The sequence below is a fragment of the Lathyrus oleraceus genome, chromosome 2, assembly GCF_024323335.1.
Source record: "Lathyrus oleraceus cultivar Zhongwan6 chromosome 2, CAAS_Psat_ZW6_1.0, whole genome shotgun sequence".
NCBI classification, from domain to species: Eukaryota; Viridiplantae; Streptophyta; class Magnoliopsida; order Fabales; family Fabaceae; genus Lathyrus; species Lathyrus oleraceus.
The window spans coordinates 461430387-461450481 of NC_066580.1; the positions used below are offsets into that span (position 1 = coordinate 461430387).

A 20095-nucleotide genomic window follows, 5' to 3' on the forward strand; every position below is an offset into this window, starting at 1 on the left:
TGTGAAGGATTTCTTGTAGACCCTCAAAGATCAACATGGATATAATCAAAGGTTTCATGTGTCCTTTGTTTACCTTTATTAAATTTCACCTTACAGGATTTACCAAATACACAAGGTTCATAAAACTCTAATTTTTTGACCTTGTCACCATATAACAAATTTTGTTTCAATAATTCGACCATGCGTATTTCATTGACATGGCCAAGTCGTTTGTGCCACAAATCAGTCTTCGATATAGGTTTTGTGGATGCCACATCTATTGAAGCACTTACAACCTCAATCTCAGGGGTATGCATGCCCTGTCTCTTGATGCATATATATGGTAAGGAGGTTTCAAATGGGCCTCGTGGATAACCCTCTAATGGTGCATTAACAATGACTTCCTCGTGAGCTTTAGGGGCTTCAGGGACATTAGGGCCTATTGTATCATCTAGTGACTCGTGGCCCCATGAAATGGATGCATGAGATACGCGTTTACGAGAAGCATAACCAAATGGTTAAGAACCTCGACGTTGCAAACTAGATGGTTATGAATATTAAATCGAGTTACCATCAACTCATAGCCTCGCAGTCCTGGCTGCAAACCTCTCAGGTCGTACCGACGCGACTTGGGACACACGTCTGAGCTTAACTATACCAGGGTCGGTTTCATGGTTGTTTCCATTCATTGCACTTTACGTTGTAAATTGACATAGAGAAAAACAACATGTCATGAAAAATCCATAAATCCCACAAAATCAACCAAATTTTAGTTTGAGTCAAATCCGGAGATGCATCTTCGGACAGACATGTGATTCTCATCTATGGCAGAAACGCCATTGCTGTCCTAACCCTCCAAAAATATGTCAATGCATGTTCTTGTAGGCTACCAATTTCGTTTACACTGCTCTCTAATGAATCTAAAACAATTAATGTAGCTTAAACAACTAACTACAAATCAAAACATAAAAAGAGATAGCATTTTGAACATCCATTAAAAAAAATAGGACCTATATAACTATGTAAAGTTACGCTATAGAATTATGTAATACATATTCCATTTTTTGCTCTCTAAATTTTGGTCTTCGCTCTCTTTGTTTTACAACACGTTATCAGCACGAAACTCTATCATGTGAGTGATTTTATGATCAATTTGCATAATTTTGTTTCTTCTCTTTCAATTAAGTTTTTAATATATTTTTTCCTTCATCTTGTAGATTAATTTTTAACGTGTTAATATATTATATTTTTGTACAAAATTCTATTGAAAATTTTGCTTAGTTAACACAATTATATTTTCAAGATTGTCTATCATTGACGAATTCTTGAAGAATTCATATTTAGGCACCCCTGTAGGATTCTGAAAATCTTGATATGTTAATCTTGATTTACGAAATATAATTCACAAAGAACTTAAAATTTAATATTAAAGAATCCCTAAAAGATTGCATGAATAACATGCGTCCTAAAAGAATTGCATGAATAATGTTAAAATATCGCATGATGATTGCTTAAAGAATTATTTTTACTTATTGATTTGAAGATTTATGACATGATTTTGAAGATTTTTTTATCGAGCATTATAGAAAGATTATGCAAAAAATAGTTTGTTCTTGATCACTATGAAGATCATTTATGATATATAATTCTTGAAGAATTAAGAATTTTAAAATAAAGATTGCTCACATATTATGAATTTTCTTAACGAGAATCATTTGTATAGTTCTTCAGTTGGAATTTATGATATTTTTTATAACTATACAATGAAGCATTCCCGAAGGATTGTATGAAAAAGTACATATTATTATTCTAAGATTTATAATATAAGATCCCCGAAGGACTCCTAAAATGATTGCTCGCAAAATGGTTTATTTATTTATTATTATCTATGAAAATCATTTGTGATATCATTCGCGATGAACTATGAAATTAATATAAATACATCATTAAAGAATTGATCATTGTCATATTAAATTATGATTGAGTGTTACTAGAGTTAAATCATTAGAGTGTGATTAAATTTGATAAGATCAATTTGATATAAGTATAAGTTGGATCAAATAAAATTCAAAGATAAATTATTATGTTTCTTGAATATGCTCATGAAGTAGCAAAATTAAGAATATAATTTCAAGAATACGTCGAAAGATTACTTATAATTGTGATTTAAATTTTTATTGTTCACACAAAATATATCAAAGGCCACCTATTGATTATATTATATTCTTATAAGTCAACAAACTATTTATAATTTTTTTTAGGTTTGATTTCAATAATAATACACTTTTTTTTTGATTATGACTTTTACTTTTATCTTTTGGTGCTAAGATTATGATTTTTACTATTATAAGTTATAGTGTTGTAATTTGGCCTTAATGATAGTAAAATGTGCTTACAATTTTTATGTGTACATGATTTATCATTGTTCTAAAATTATAATGTAACGGTTTAAAAATTATATTGTATTTAATTATTTTTAGACTAAATTATAGTTTTTATTTTTCTATTTTGTCCAACTCACGATATAAGTCCTCCTATTTTTTTTATACAGTTTTGGTCTCATGCCCATTTTTCAACCAAAAAGCGCTAAGGTGTCCAATTTTTTTGATTACATGACATTAATGTACTAACTTGGCATTATTTCAACAATTTATTTATTTATTTATCAATAAAAGTAAAATTAAATTACATGTTTTTATGTTAAGAAGTGATAATTAAAAAAGTAAAATCATTTTATGAAACTTTCAAAACGAGAAAGGATAATACGAGGAAGCGAGTGAAATGATATTAAAATTAAACAACAGATGCTTATTTTCATGTATAATTATTTCATCAATGGTATGGTTATACATGCAAAATCAAAAACATAATAAGAAAAATTAAACAACCTAATCTTCTTTTTATGCGTAATTAGGGTCAATCAAACTGGTCCAATTCTAATTTAAAAGAAGGCTAAAATTTTAAAAAATTACACTTATAATAATTAAAAGTGACACATTGAAAATATAATTATATATTAATAAAAAAATTTAATTATTATTATTTTGACTTTAATTAATCTCACTTTTTTAATGTATTGGGTTTTTATTATAGTATTTTTTAATTATTTTTTTTATAATATTTATTTATAGAGGTTAATTATTATGCAAAAAAGTTTTACAATGTCAATTCATCACCATTATCTGTTTGTATTATTTTATAGTTTTTTAAAATAAAAATCAAACTTATTTTAATATTTAACATTTATAATTAATTGACGGTGTAAAATCCTTTTATACTATTTCAATTAAATTCTTATTTATATATATATTATTAATATTAATATAAAAAAAATAAGTTTTTTAAAATGTTAAGACCTTTCCAAATTTGGGGCTTGTGTTGTAGAGTCTGATGCTTTTGTATAGGACCAGGATTGAGTGTAGTAAATCATGGATGGAGTTTCTATTTTTATTGTTAGAGAGAAAGTCTTCTATTTTATAAAGAGATAGGCAAAAAAATAAAATAAAGTGAAGGTATAGAAATAAATCTCGAAAGCATGTTAATAATCCCTTATAAAATTGGAGTAAATGCCAACTTTTGAAAAATAAAAATGCTAGACAAATCTCTTTAAAAAATCAAAAAACAAACTAAGAAATTAGCATATAAATAAATTGGAATTGGAAAAAATGAAAAGGCAAACTAAAACCAGATTAAACAAAATAAAATTTAAAAAATTAATCATTTGAATAGAACAAAATTCACTTCACAACTAATTTGATGAGTTCAAAATCAATTAGAGTGATCACTAATAATTCTTTCAATGAAAGATTATTGATCAAAATAGTAAAAATCAAACAAAAATTATACATCATCATTGTTATATGATCACAATTAATCTAAGCACAAATACAATCACTTACAAATTGGCTAAATAAATACCCCACACAACATGAAAGTTGCATATAGAAGTCATATAAAAATAACTATGATTTAATGGATTAGTGGAGTTATAGAAAAATGACTTACAGCAAGTTTATGAATAAGAGTTAATGGATTAATGGAGTCACATAAGTTAATTTAATTAATAATATTTAATTAATTTTAAAAAACAATTATAAAAATAAATATAAAAAATTAGTGGGAAGATGGCTGATAATAATAAATAAATAAATATAAGAATATAAATTTACAAAGTTATCTTAAATTTTGACGCCAATTTTAATAAGTGATTTAACAACTTTTATATATTAGAATATTTATAAAAAAGTGTGGCTTACTATTTTTTAGCCAATTGAGAAGTTAGTTTTTATTTATTGCTCATGGTTAAATGTATTTTTTTATTGAAAAGTTTTTAATAGAAATTTCATTAATTTTTTATTTAATTAATTTTTATTATTGGTGAATGAGATAATATAAAGTGAATAGATGTGTCCGTGTTTTATTTATTATTTTTTTTAGTTAGTTAATTTATTGTAGATTTTAGAGGAAAATTTTGTAGAAGAATTTCTAAAATTTTTAGCAATTTGAAAATGTAAAGTTATTTTATTTATTTATTACATGTGACAAAATAGTTTTTTTTTCTAACATAAAGTTTTTTAGTGAGAATTTATTAATTTTTCATTTAATTAATTTTTATTATTGATGAATAAGGTAGTAGGAAACGAGTAATATTTTTGTATTTTAGTTTATCTAGCCAAAATTTTTAGTGCAAGAACTTTTAAGATTATAATTTAATATAATATTATAAGATGATATTTTATTTTTTCAACTTTATTTATTACTTATAAAAGTGATACATCAATATAATAAGAGAGAGAACTTATAACATTTTAAAAATTAAAAAAACTAAGATTAAAAAATTAAGAGAAATAAAATTATAAATAAATAAATAAAAATAAGAAATGGAAATCAAAATCGAAAATGCATTTAATCAAATAAGTTTTTCTTACGATAAAACAAAATAAGCGTTTTTTGGTTGAGAAGAAAGCAAATAATTTTTGATCGAAAAAAATGAGAAATGTTTTTAGTTGTAAATAAAAGCGCGCCAAAATCAATACGGTTTCCCGCGCTATGCTTTAAAACTAAAAACCCTCACCGCCGTTTTTCTTCTCATTTCCTTTCAACTTCTAAGATCACAGTAACCGAATTAGAGAGATATGGCGGATCAAGAAGGTTCAAGCAGGAAGCGTAGGGCAACAAGAGAACCCAAATCCACCTCCCACAGCCAAGCATTAGAGCTTCTCAGATCCCGCCGATCCGGTGACCGTCGTTCCGACGCCGCCAAACCTCAAATCAGGTTAGAAAACCCTATCTACGACACAATCCCCGAGGAAGAGTACACCGCTCTAGTCGCTAGCCGCCGCGATCAATCGCTGTCGTTCATAGTTGACGATGATGGACTCGGTTATGTTGATGAAGGTGAAGAAGAGGATTGGTCCAAAGCTGGTGTCACACGCTCGGAAGACGAATCTGACGGTGAATCGGAGAAGCCGAAACGGAAGAAGGAAAAATCTCAGAGTAAACGTCCTTCTGCTTCTGCTGCCGCGCTTTCAGCTGCTGCTGCTATGATGGGACCGCAGAGAGTTTCGTCCATGTTCACTTCCGCGGTTTTCAAGAAAAATAGAGACGATAAAGTTGCTGATAGCATTGTTGATGATGTTCTCAAGGAGTTTGCACCGGATGAGACTGATAGACTCAGCCGGAGAAAACTGCAGTCAAATCCGTCTTCTATTGCCAATGGAGGATTACATATTAAGCCCTCTTCTGAACCTGTACGAAGTTATTCTTCGCATCAAAATATCTCAATTGCAAAAGTTGATACTGAATCTGTTATGGTTAATAAGGATTTTGAGGATAAGTCTAATGAATCTAGTTTAGTGTTAGAGCCAACTTGTGAAGCAGAAGTTAATGGAAATTTGGGAAATGATGAGTCACTAATGAAGGTGGAACCTAGTGACTGTCCCTCTCCGAGTAATGGGAATTTAGTTGAAGAGAAAGTTGTGGAGGTGAAAGAAGCTGAAATGGAAGTTAAACCTGCTGTGAAAAAAGAGGGTTTTGTTTTGAATGCGAAAGTTACGGAAGAGGTGGTGGATCCAAAGTTGTGTGCTACTGCTGGTTGGCAGGCTGCAAGGAGTGCTGGTGGTGGTGAGATAAAAACTGCTGATTTGAATAATCAACAACAGTCTGAACTCAAGTTGGAGCCAGAGGGATCATTGCCTTTTTACATACTTGATGCTTATGAGGAGTATTATGGAGCCAATATGGGTACTCTTTATTTGTTTGGAAAGGTAATTTTGTGGTTTTGAATTTAATTTTAATGTTAATTTGAATTAGTAATTTCGTGTAAAAGTTTTTGTTGATTACCTTGAGAAGATTGTGATAATTAATGATTTCCCCTACCATTTGTTGCTCTCTTCTGGTGCTTTAACTACTGTCTATATGTTCTTCAAGTCAAATCAATTTATAGTTTTTAGTTGTTTGATCTAATGTGTGCGTCAGTTTATTTTTCCCATTCGAATATATCTGTCTTTCATATGGTTTTCCCAATAGCCATTGCTTTGTTAGTGAGCAAAAATGTAATTGAAATAAGAACCTTTTTATTCACAATGATTCATGGCATTGCATGTGTTTTTGTTCACCTACAAGATTTTAGTTTTGTGGTGCCAACGTCTCATCAGCGGGGCTAGTTGTCTAGTCATATTTTGGAATTGAGTTTTTCACCTTTTTTTGGTACCTGGCCAACAGAAAGCTGTGGTAGTACAATGATTTTGACTATTAGTATTCTTGTTGATAATTAGGTCAAAACAGGGAATTCCTATCAGAGTTGCTGTGTTGTTGTGAAGAACATGCAGAGGTGTGTCTATGCCATTCCAAGTACTCCTTTGCGTTCCACTGAGATGATACAACTTGAGAAATATGTCCAAGAGTCTAAAATTACTCCTGCAGATTTCCGTAAAAAGCTGCAAGTAAGTTTCTATGCTATTGACATCATGCATAAATGTATATGACTTTTGTTCTTATTTTATGTTAGTTTGGATTTTCTTTACCTAATTTCTTTTGCCCTGGGTTGATTAAATCTATTTTGTCCCACATCTCTTTTAAACTGTAGGACGCAGTATCTGATACAAAGAATGAGATAGCAAAACACCTTGTGGATCTGGGCGTTTCTAACTTTAGCATGGCACCCGTTAAGGTTTGCTTATTAATAATTTTCTGATGCCATGAATGCATAGATAAGTTATGTGATGCCTTTGTATACATTCTTTTTGTTTGTTTTTCTATTTTGACTCTTTGCTCATTCTTTGCAGAGGAATTATGCATTTGAACGATCTGACATACCTGCAGGTGAAAATTATGTTGTGAAAATAAATTATCCGTTCAAGGTACACTGTTAATCTACTATTATTCTCAATATAAATTAAAAATGACAAACTATGTCTTCATTATTTCCTCATGAGCTTGTTATATGTGTAATTTGTTTCAATGTTTACCACAATTTTAACCATTGCAGGATACAGCACTTCCAGTAGACCTCAAAGGAGAAAGTTTCCGTGCTATTCTTGGAGCTCGAAGCAGGTATTGCCATCCTCTGATGTTTTGGTTATAATTAAAGCATGCAGTCTCTAGGGAAATTTATTGAATGAGGCTATATGAAACTTAGGAACTCTATTTTTTTGATGTGTTTATTTTTGTCTGTCACCTGTTCCACTGAGGTTTTTGTTCAGTAATTCCAAGCTTTCCCTAAATGATTTATTGGTGCTGCAATTCCCAAACTTGTGTTGAAAAGTATTCTTAAATTGAACAATGATTTCTTAGAAAAACAGATGAACTGACTTTATCCCCAACTGCAGTGCACTTGAGCTATTTTTGATTAAAAGAAAGATTAAGGGGCCTACATGGCTACAAGTTTCAAACTTTTCTACCTGCTCAGCTTCCCAAAGGGTGAGATTTCATTATGAACATCTACTATAGTAATGTATATGATATTTTTTTTCCTACAGAGGCATCCTTTTCTTTAAAAAATCTTAACAGATTGTTTGTACATATAGGTTAGCTGGTGCAAGTTTGAAGTGACTGTTGACTCTCCTAAAGACATCAGGGTTTCTTCTTCATCTTCCTCAAAAATCACTCTCGTGATTCCTCCTGTGGTTGTCACGGCGATAAACTTGAAAACTATCATAAACGAAAAACAGAACATAAATGAAATTATATCTGCATCTATTGTCAGTTGCAATATGGTTAAGGTTGATTACTGTTCTTTTTGCAATATGGTTAAACTTGAAAACTATCATAAACGACAATTTTAATTATTTCTTTTGAACCTTTCAAAATATTTTGCAACTTATGATGATGCACATGTCCTAAATTCATAATAATCTAGCATCCTTCTGCTTACAAAGTCTTGACTGTGCCTGTGGAAAATCATCTTAGCTGATACAATAGGCAATAGGCTGAATTTTTCTTTGTATTCGCTTAAAACAAATTAGAAGCTTGAACTTGATACTTGTAAATGTTCTGTGTAAATATATCACTTTGTGCCCTAATTGACAGCTTGAATATTATTATCAACTTTAAAAGATATGTACTAGTTTTTCTAAATAAGATCAACATTAACCTTTCCTGTTTGACTTCTTAGATTGACACTCCTATGCTGGCTTCAGAGTGGAAGAAACCTGGAATGCTGACCCATTTTACTGTTATTCGCAAACCTGATCTGTATATATGGCCAATGGGATTCAACAAGGAGGTCATAGATAGAAACTTAAAAGCTGGGTCACATGTTCTGTGTTTTGAAACCAGGTGGAAACTTTAAAATACTTATTAATAGTTTGATGCACTACCACATGTTGTGCTTAGAGTTCAAATATTATGCTATTCAGTAATAGCAATATTTTTCTTGAATATTATATGCTTGCTTCCAGGATTGACTATTTATTTACTTTGTTTTCAGTGAGAGAGCTGTGTTAAATCGTCTAATGATAGAATTAAACAAGATGGATAGTGATGTTCTTGTTGGACATAATATTTCTGGATTTGACCTGGATGTTCTTCTCCACAGATCTCAGGTAGGAGTTTTGCTGCTTTCTTGTCCAATTATATGGCATTTTTCACATCGAATAGAAATTAACTGAATTGTTTGTATCACTCTATAGTCTTTTTTATTATTCTTTGCTTTCCATTGGATGACATCTCGACGATAAACGTTTGGTTCAAAATGTTTGGATTAGGTCTCGTAAAAAGTAGTATGAATTTCACCTAAGACCAAAGTTTGTTGTTAGAGCTGATTATGTTGGATATACTGGGAAAGTAGCTGGTTGAAAGTGAAACTTCAGACAGTTATTTATTGAAGCATTACAATTCACAAGGAATACTGAGTCTGGGCCTGACTTTTTAATCTTCATACCTTAAAGTTTTATCTTGAATTTCCTATTTCCACAATAATTGCTCATTTTCTTTTCATCATATATCCAAATTGCATTTTATAATATGAAGACACTGCTGCTGCTGCTCCTTTAAACACAAACTTGTGCAGGCTTGCAAGGTTCCAAGCAGCTTGTGGTCTAAACTTGGCCGTCTCAACCGTTCCACAATGCCTAAGCTTGATAGAAGAGGCAAAACATTTGGTTTTGGAGCTGATCCTGCTATCATGTCCTGTGTTGCTGGTCGGCTTCTTTGTGATACATATTTGTGTTCCCGTGACCTATTAAAGGAGGTGAAATATTTGTTGAGAAATTTTGCCAATCAGGGATTTTGGATGTTTTTTCTTTCTTGCTAACTACCTTAATTGGTTCTTCCAGGTTAGTTATTCTTTAACTCACCTTGCAAAAACACAGCTCAACCAGTCTCGGAAGGAAGTTGCTCCACATGACGTTCCACAAATGTTCCAATCTACCAAATCCCTGATGGAGCTAGTAGGTGCTATTGTCCCCGAATAGTTTTTATTTTTATTTTTTATAAATGTTGTTGACAAGCTATTTGAGGTGCTCATTGTACAAGTTATACGCAGGTTCCTTTTTCCAATGAATAGCATTTCACTGATATGAAACTTTTTTCATTTCTGTTTTTCTGCTTGAAAATAAATCTAGATACATTATGCAATACGCTGCACTAGTAGATAATGAACTATTGCACTGCTGAGTATCTTATGACTAAAATGAAAAATGCAGAATCTAGATGATTAAGTTAAGGGATCTTCTCAACTAATTGTTTTGAAAAATTTGTGTGGGTCGAGCAACTTACCACTTTCATTTGACATACTTGATTCATCAAACATGATAGTTATATGACATGCTTATGTTTGATTTGGTCAGATTGAATATGGTGAAACGGATGCATGGTTGTCTATGGAACTCATGTTTTATTTGAGTGTCCTTCCTCTCACACGCCAGTTGACCAATATAAGTGGAAATCTGTGGGGGAAAACTCTTCAGGTGAACCCTTACAGCATTTATTTGCCGGCTTGTTTTGATATTGTACATGATGTAGAAGTTAGAGGCCCATGCCTAATGTTTTCTATTTCAGGGTGCCCGGGCCCAGAGGGTGGAGTATCTTTTGTTGCATGAGTTCCATAAAAAGAAATATATTGTTCCAGACAAGTTTTCTAATAACGCAAAAGAAACAAAGTTGACAAAACGCAGAGTAACTCACGGTGTTGATGGTGTCAACTTTGATGAAGCAGATAACAATGATGCAAACTATCATAATGATGCTTTTGAAAGTGATCATAAGAAAAACAAAAAGGCTTCTTCCTATGCTGGAGGGCTGGTTTTAGAGCCAAAGAAGGGTCTATATGACAAATATATATTACTTCTGGATTTCAACAGTCTATACCCATCCATCATTCAGGTTGGTAATATTCTCCTTCAAAATATGCTTCTGATTTTGCTGTCACTAAGTACTCCTTTGGTGTTTTGTCTATTTTATTTACTTGTCTGCTTTGCTTCTAATGGTGTAGTTTATAGCAGTTTCTTTTATTTGCAACTTACGGAACTGCATTGCAGGAATATAATATCTGCTTCACGACTGTTGAAAGATCGTCAGATGGATCTTTTCCTCGTCTTCCATCTAGTAAAACAACCGGAGTCTTGCCAGAGGTAAAAATGCAAAGATGCAAACAGATAATCTTTAAAATAATTTTTCCAGTATTATAGGAATTGTCAGATTCTTTTGAACTTCTAGTTTGATGTGTCAAACTACTATGGTGTTATTGTATTTGATTGCATTGCATTTTTCACAATGTAGTTACCTATTTCTGGGTGCATGGAAGTTGTATTTGTTAATGAAGTCCAATTACATTTGAGTTAGCGATTAATTTATGCTAAAATATCTTCTGTTTTACATTTGGAAAAATATTGAGACTTACAGTTTTGTTTGGAGAATTGAACCTGAGGTTAGATTATTTAGAGTTGTCTCCATCTTGTTTATTTCCTGCTTTTTAGCGAGGATTTGCAGAATTTCCTGTGTTTGAAATACCATAAAATTAGGAAAGAACTCACAATCTAGTTGCCATGATTGTTAAAATGTAAGATGCCACATAAAGGTGGTGAAAAATTGGCCAGAGAAAGACGATATTTATAACATCTATATTATACTATTTTCTAGTAACATCTATATTATACTATTTTCTAGTACCATGGCTGTTGTTTTTAAGTATCAAAATAGGATTTGACCATCTTTCATATGATGTATTTCCTCATTATTCCTTATGGGGAATGTGATTCATCTAGATAGAAATAAAGAAAGCCACTTCAGGGTATAGCACTTTAAGTAAGGTAAAGTTATGGCTCTCCTGGTTAGTTGGACAGATGAGAGACATGTTTTGGAAATTTTACCTACATATACAGAGTTGTAATTTCAAAGTCATGATTTTGGCCCAAGACAATAAATGGCTTTAAATTTGAAAATTGTTTTTTTAACTTCTCAGACAAAGCTCTTTATGATAAATATTTTAAATTCTCTAAAAAGTTGTCTTACATTAGAATTCTGTCGGAATGCACCTCTGTTGATTACATTGACCAAGAATAGCATAATCAAGGTCCCTGAGTATTTATTTGCAAGGATTTACATTGGTCAAAATAGCATGTCTGTTTTTCATTTGTTTTATCAATGCATACATAATTTGAGACACTTTTGTAGCCTATTTACAACCATATTCGTCCCTATCCTAGAGACTGCAGAAATTAGATGCATATGTTTATTTTTTATTTGTTTGTTGTGCAAGTTGCTGAGAAAGCTTGTTAAGTGGAGGCGAGATGTAAAGACATGGATGAAGACTGCGTCTGGTCTTAAACGTCAGCAACTGGACATTCAGCAGCAAGCACTGAAGCTTACTGCAAACAGGTTAATCTTGTTTTTTCCTAGCCTCTAGTTGAGTGCTCAAAGTTGACGTTTTTTGTTTTTCTTTCTGCATTAAAAAAATGTTATGGTGTGTGATGCAGTATGTATGGATGCCTGGGATTTTCCAACTCAAGATTTTATGCAAAACCGCTGGCTGAGCTCATCACCCTACAAGTAAGAAGAATATCATGACTTATTCAGCACAGCCAGTGATTACAATACTCTCAATATAGTCGCAGACGCGTGTATATTCACTTACATGTCTGATGTCATACAGGGAAGGGAGATACTACAAAGCACCGTTGATCTTGTTCAAAATAACTTGAATTTAGAGGTTATTTCTACTGCACTGTTTCTTGAACTATTGTGTGATTTTATTATGTATATGAAATAAATCATTTGATTTGACTGATTGTTGTATTAGCTCTTAATTATTTTACTGACTAATAGGTTATCTATGGTGATACCGATTCAATAATGATTTACAGCGGGCTAGATGATATTGCAAAAGCAACTTCAATATCTAAGAAAGTTATTCAAGAGGTAAGGTTTGACTATTAGCTCTGCGAAGCTCCTTTGAAACCTGTATGATGAACTCATGACGGGGTTGATGTTTACCTCACCTTTCTGCTTATCATTTGCAACACGGTATTTTAGACAGTTTCCAGCCTTGTTATTCCTCCTGTGAAATGAGATAGTGATTTTTCTAAACTTCAAATTTGAAAGAGCACTTGATATTTTAAATGTCTGTATTTCTGTTTCTTGCCATCAGCAAGCTTACTTATGCAAGTTTCCAACATCTGCAATGAAGTCTTGCCATATTGTTTTGCACTATTGGCTATTACAGATAATTTTTGGGGTTGGCAGGGGTTGATGTTTAACTCACCTTTCTGCTTATCTCTTGCAACATTGTCTTTTTGAGCCAAAGTTTTCCAGCCTTGTTATCCCTCCCTTGAAATGAAATATAGTGATTTTTTTTTCTAGACTCCAAATTTGAAAGAGCATTTAGTGTTTAAAATGTTTGTATTTCCTGTTTCTTGCGGTCAGCGAGCGTGCTTAGGTAAGTTTCAAACTGCAACAATGAGGTCTTATCATATTGTTTTGCACTATTTGCTATTACAAATGGTTTTGGCATGTTTCAAGAATATATGGTGATTTTCCTTTACAGTTTTTGTTTTGCATTTAATGATCTCATGATCTGTGATTTCTCCTTTAATTTGTTATTAGGTCAACAAGAAATATACATGCTTAGAAATTGATCTTGATGGTTTGTATAAGAGGATGCTACTTCTCAAGAAAAAGAAGTATGCAGCCGTTAAGGTGCAGTTTAAGGATGGCATCCCATATGAGGTATGCTTATCTTATTATTTTGCATTATTCATTTAACATCTTAGAAGAACATGCCAGTGAAATTAATGTATGGTGCAGGTTATTGAACGCAAAGGTCTTGATATTGTCCGCCGTGACTGGAGCTTATTAGCGAAAGATTTAGGAGAATTTTGCTTGACTCAAATTTTGTCGGGAGGGTAGGTTGCTATAACACAATCTGGCTGTTCTAGATGCAACAATTACTCATTTATCTGGTAACTTAATATGTGGTTTCCTTGCCTACAGATCATGCGAAGATGTCGTTGAATCAATTCACAACTCTCTCATGAAGGTAAATTGTGATGTCTTATAGTATCAGACACTTGCTTATAGTAAACTCCCATGCGATTGTAGAATTTTAAAGGAAGGCACTCCTTCGATCTTTGAGCTCCCTAAACCTTGCTGGAGAGTCAAATGCAATAGCAGGGAAGTTTGTCGCACAGATGCCTTGATACATATCCAAATTTGATTAGGTTTCTCATTAGCGGCTGACACTTCTTTTTATTGGTCTAATTAGTTATAATCAGAAGAGAGGGCATTGTATTTTTATTTGAGATTTTGTACTAGTTGATTTTTCCCTACCTTATAACTTTTCATACAATTGGAGTATGATTCCGAGGGTTATTTTTCCAGCCAACAATTGACTGTTACTTTTGTAATGCAGGTTCAAGAAGAAATGCGAAACGGACAAATAGAATTGGAAAAATATGTCATCACAAAGACATTGACTAAACCACCTGAGGCATATCCTGATGCCAAAAACCAGCCACATGTTCTTGTGAGCACAAACTATGTTTTATTTTCCTTTACTTAAAATGATCTGATCTGTGTTTTCTTTTGCTCTGAACTGCTCAATTCTGAGGATAGTTTTCTTGATCAACATATAGGTGGCACAAAGATTGAGACAACAAGGTCACACCTCTGGTTGCTCGGTTGGTGATACAATCCCTTATATAATTTGCTGTGAGCAGGTTTGTCATTTAGTGCTCTCAGTCAAAGATCAACTGGGATAGCTTTGAAATATGTTTGCATTGGGTATTTAATGTTGTCATATGAAGTTTTGCTTTGTATTTTATTATGTTCTTCGAGTAGGGTGGTAGTTCAGGCAGTGGAACAGGAATTGCTCAACGTGCCAGACATCCCGACGAACTAAAACAAGAACAGGGGACATGGCTAATTGACATTGATTACTATTTGTCACAACAGGTGCTTTGTACTTTATTACCTATTTTTATAAATAACAATTATTACTGTACTGATCTGCTTGAGTATTTTCTTCTCCTCTGCAGATTCATCCGGTGGTATCACGCCTTTGTGCATCAATTCAGGGCACAAGCCCTGAAAGACTAGCTGATTGTTTAGGGCTTGACACATCAAAGGTAAACCTTGGTTTGTCTCAGCATTCAGAAGCAAGTAATTTATGTTAATTGTTTTTGATATCAACTATTCTTTTTCATTGGCATTTGCAGTTTCAACAGAAATCAAGTGAAGCTTTAAAGGATGATCCTACAAGCTCACTCTTGTTTGCTGGTGATGATGAGGAGAGGTACATCTTGTTTCTATAGTACCGGTTAAATGTGACAGTGTTAATTTGCTTCCCGAGCTATCTTTCTTTTTGTTAACTGTTACTAGCATTTATTGCAGACATGCAAGTTACAGTACTTATAGTTTCTGTTGAAGTTTTTGATCTTCTTTAATGAGTTTCTCTAGCTGTAAATAATTAATGGATTGGATATGATAAAACAAAATGCAGGTATCAGGGATGTGAGTCGTTGGTCTTGTCATGCCCCAGCTGCTCTAGTACATTTGACTGCCCTCCTGTGTTTAAAACAATGTGTATGTTGGGAAATGAAAAGCCAGCCAGCTTAGGCGCGGATGAATCTGACTATAATTTCTGGCTCAAGCTGGGCTGTCCCAAATGCTTTGAAAATGGTGTTGGTAGAATATCTCCTGCAATGATAGCCAATCAGGTATCATTAGTTTAAGATTAAGGCTTCTCTAAAATTGCATTGTTCAGCTGCCAGAGCAGCTAGGAAGGTTTTTATGCTAATTTCAGAGCATGGTTCAATAGAAGATTATCAGTGATATTTAATAATATGATTGTTTTGATTTGGCAAATTAGCATAGAGTACTGTTCTTGATCATCTGCTTATTGCTTCATGTCAGGTCAAGCGGCAAGCAGAGAAGTTTGTTTTAAAGTATTATAGAGGTTTACTAATAGTAAGTCACTACTCTGAAGTAAATTGTTTTAATGTATTAATAGCCTGCAATGCCTCTGCTCATCTTATTTTGCATCCAGTGTGATGATGAAACATGTAAACATACAACGCGAAGTGTCAGCTTTCGTTTGGTTGGTGATTCTGAGCGAGGAACTGTCTGTCCAAATTATCCTCGCTGCAACGGGCATCTTAATAGAAAGGTTTCACTCCGTGAACTTGTTGTATATGAACAATCTTTTCATACATGTGATGTGGTTTATAATAATGAAATTTGAATGCTTTGTTTTTTGAGTTAATTAACTAAATATTTCTTTGATTTTTCAGTACACTGAAGCCGACTTGTACAAGCAGCTCTCATATTTTTGTCACGTGTTTGATTCCTTTAGCTGTATAGAAAAGGTATGTTACTGAATGGTGATTATTTTTTAAAAAGCTGATGCAGACCAGTTAAATCTTAAAAGGGATTTTGTTAATTGTGTTATCTAAGTCATATAAATGAAAAACGATCAACTGATCATTCAACTTGATGAATCACTACTTTTTTATTTTCTGGTTCATGTTTTTATTTCTCCAGATGGAGGCAAAGGCTAGGATACCAATCGAGAAGGAGTTGATAAAAATTAAGCCAATAGTGGAACTTGCTGCATCAACAATACAAAAGATCAGAGACCGTTGTGCCTTTGGGTGGGTGAAGCTGCAGGACCTGGTTGTTACAATTTAATTTGCAAGGTTGATGCCAAATTCGGCTGGCCTAAGATGCTCGCATTTGAGTCCACACCAACAAGGAGGGTTATAAGCAGGGTCATAGTCTTATTATTGTGTGAGAAGTGGTTGAACTACCATCCTCGGTTTATTAATTTATTGATTGTGTAATTATCCAATAGAACGGTATATTTGTAAATTTCTTTTATCCAAACCTTGAATTTACTAAAATAGGCTTATCTTTAGCTTTATCAAAATAGTTACAGCATTTTTAAAACCTTAAGATAAATTGTTTACTCCAATTTTTTTAAGTGTCATTTTTAAATAATTTTTAATTGTTATTTGGAAAGTTTGAAGTAATATTAATTATATTTTTGTTAAAATTTGAGGAAGAAAAAGTAAAAAGAATATAATAAATAATTAAAGATATTATAAGAAAAGAGAATTATTATATAAAAATAATAATATTAATTAGTTTTTTTATATATAAAAAATGAAAAAATAATAGAAAAGGAAGAACATGTATAGGAAAAAAAACAGAAAAGGAAGAACATGTGTAGAAAATAAAAAAAAATAAAAAATAAAAAAACAGTGTAGAAAATAAAAAAAATAACAGTAAAAAAGAATTGGAGTGATTATTAGAATATCATATTTTGGATAAAATAAAAATGAGTTGGTGTGAATCAATTAGGAATTGTAATGGATACATGTTGGATAATACTTCTTGTTTGAGATTTAATTTGACATCCTTGTATTTTTATATTGTCAAAACTATTCCTCATTAATATGTTTAGAATTTTTGGTAGATGAAAATGAAATTTCTGGTTTGTATAAATTTTTTGGTAGTGTAATTTAAATTTCTGGTATATTAGAAATTTTAAAATGTCTGGTATGTTTCAAATAATTTAGGAAATTTGAAATTTACTAGATGATATCGAAAATTTCAACTAAAGTGAAATTTCCGGTAGTGTTATTTGCTTGAAATTTAAACGTTCCGGGTGTTGCCGATAGTTTTGGATGACTGTGATTGCACCGATAGTTTTATGTGATCCAGAATAAAAGCAAAGTTGTATAAATAGGGAGGGTCATCTGTTAAAAACATTTAAAAGAACATCTCTTCCTCAATTTTTTGATTAAGTGAACTTTAATGAATTTTTGATTAAGAGTTGTTAAAAATCTGCCGTCGATGGGGAGATGGAACAAATAGGAGACATCATCCAGGGTGATAGTCATCTCCCCAAACTGAAGATGAAATGAAAATGTCTCTTTTTGCCATCTCTCAACAAACGCAGTAAGTAGCGACGCGTCAAGCATGGTGACGGAGCCGTGGGCAAAATCAAGTAGCTCGAAATCTCGTACAATTCGGCTGACCTGCTCAGACATCAGAATCTTCGGGAAGTCCTTCAGCTTCAACCTGTGCGAAGTCACTTTAGTGTGGGATGACCATGTGACAAACAAATATAAAAAATATTTACCGTTAGCTTTCGTGGCACAATAATAAACAAATTAAAGTTAAACATAAATGACATATACCTCTCCATGCCATAGTCGTAACACCACATGATCTATATACTCAGTAAGCACCGATCGGTCAACTGGTTCTCCAAGGAATCCTCTGTCAGTGTGCACAAAAGGGCTCAGTCGAAGGAGTTGTAACCTCTGTGTTAGCAGTAACATATGAGACCGGATCATCAACATCATATGGATGAACCACCTCAGCATCCACCTCATTAACAACCACCCCTAACAACCTCTCCAACTCCAACAACCTCCCTAGCTACCTCTCTAGCAACCTCCCTAACAACCTCTCTAGCAAAAACCTCATTTCCCACCTCACCTTTGGGTTGTTCAATTGATCGTACCTGTCGACGTCGAGTGCTACGAGGTGCATAGAACTGACCCTGCTCACCCAACCGTTTTCGGTGTGAACCAGTTGGAACCACTCGTCCAATCCGTATATGGGAAGACTCAGCCTCATCAGCCATAACCTAGTCTGCTGCTCTATCGATATCTTTGTCTGCAATAGTGCCGTCCCTGCCTCAATATTTCACCGTAAAAGAATTACTTTTTTTTAAAAAAAATTAGCAACTATAGAAAATTTTAGAATTTCCGGTAAAAAACCAAGTTTTTATCCATACCGAAAATTTTAGAATTTCCAGTAAAAAACAAAGTGTTCATAACTACTGGAAATTTCAGAATTTCCGGAAAAGCAAATGGGATTTTGTATCAGAAAATTTAAAATTTTCGATTAAATTGTTAGAATTAATACCGAAAATTTTGGAATTTCCGGTACAAAATCCATTTTCTTTGACATGTACGGTATAAAACATATTATTTTTTGAAATTTCCGGTATCAAACCATATTTTTCAAAAATGCGTGTGAATCCTATAAATTTGGAAAATGAGTGAAATGATTTTGCAAGGGCAATGTTGTCTTTTCATACGCAAGTGGGGAGGGTGTCAGGTTTAATTGGGAGGGGAGGGGGGGGGGGGTTGACAAGTTAAATGCTCTACTTGTTTTCATACTCGCGGTTTAAAAAAATCTTTGTAACTGAGCCCATGAGCCTATACCTAGTATGTTGCTTTGGTTATATTTGCTATTAATTTTCTTATTAATGTCCATCCATCTATTTTTAACGGGTGTTATTTACTATACCCTATATAGTGATCACACATCTTATAAAAATCCCCTTTATATATTTTTTGGATTTAAAAATTCGAACACACCTATTCTATAACAAAATCAATTCATAAATGAGGGAGATTCATTTGTGCCTAAAATATATTCCAATTTGAATCTTTGTATCATAGGCTTGGATTCAAATCTCCAAAATTTCAAGCGGGAAAATGATTTTGCTTGTCGCATTGCATGAGTACCTCTCTTCATGTTTTTCATGATCAAAACATCTTATTTTGAAAAAACCTACACAAATCTCCTTCCATTGTCACTCGAGATTTTTACTTCAAAACAACATTATTATGTATTTTTGAGTTGACATATGTAAGTTGCGTATGAATTTCAAAATCCAGATTATGTTCATACTGAAGGAAAATTACTATCCAAAACGCAACAGAAATTAAATTTTTTCCTTTAGTGATCCTTACGAATGAACATGATCAGTCATAGAAACCGTTACCTCTTGTGGCAATTGAAACCTTTGATACAGATCTAAGGAGTGATCACGAGCGTTGAATGGTGACAACGCCTCTACTCAGTCCACACGAACAGATTCCTTCAGTCTCAGTGCTAACTGCTACGAATGAAGGCTTTAAGTGTGAGAGAGAGAGAAACGAAATTTCATCAAGTGAAATGCTTCTGCACAAGGGTTCTATTTATAGAACCACTTGTGTGGGCTGCAAGCTAAAAATCCCACTTAAGTGTATGTGGCCCAGATCTTATGGCATACCGAAAATCACTTAAGCGCGTGGTACCTTACCATATTTCGTATTCTACTTAAGTGCACTGTACCTTACGATGTTCTACAATTCACTTAAGTGCACCGTACCTTACG

The 20095-nt window shown here is 32.9% G+C and overlaps 1 protein-coding gene across 1 annotated transcript; it reads left to right on the top strand.

Annotated features, from left to right (window-relative positions):
* Positions 1–5028: 5028 nt before the first annotated feature.
* LOC127120402 (DNA polymerase alpha catalytic subunit) lies at positions 5029–16892 on the top strand. The gene is made up of 31 exons (XM_051050820.1): positions 5029–6245; positions 6756–6923; positions 7067–7150; positions 7266–7340; positions 7469–7533; positions 7809–7899; positions 8007–8201; positions 8594–8757; positions 8909–9023; positions 9491–9670; positions 9756–9869; positions 10269–10388; positions 10480–10803; positions 10959–11051; positions 12179–12297; positions 12396–12468; positions 12572–12628; positions 12745–12837; positions 13522–13644; positions 13723–13820; positions 13909–13954; positions 14327–14440; positions 14550–14633; positions 14755–14868; positions 14952–15041; positions 15132–15208; positions 15416–15632; positions 15829–15882; positions 15962–16081; positions 16206–16280; positions 16456–16892. Exons 1-31 carry the CDS (start codon positions 5115–5117, stop codon positions 16600–16602), a joined length of 4620 nt encoding a protein of 1539 aa, XP_050906777.1. The 5' UTR covers positions 5029–5114; the 3' UTR covers positions 16603–16892.
* Positions 16893–20095: the final 3203 nt, after the last annotated feature.

What these genes read in the sequence shown, in the direction of transcription:
- LOC127120402 (XM_051050820.1), top strand. Translation starts at nt 5,115, where the DNA reads ATGGCGGATCAAGAAGGTTCAAGCAGGAAGCGTAGGGCAACAAGAGAA. An exon ending in AAAACCAGCCACATGTTCTT is followed by an intron (nt 14,441 to 14,549) that starts GTGAGCACAAAC and finishes ATCAACATATAG; the next exon opens with GTGGCACAAAGATTGAGACA. An exon ending in ATTACTATTTGTCACAACAG is followed by an intron (nt 14,869 to 14,951) that starts GTGCTTTGTACT and finishes TCTCCTCTGCAG; the next exon opens with ATTCATCCGGTGGTATCACG.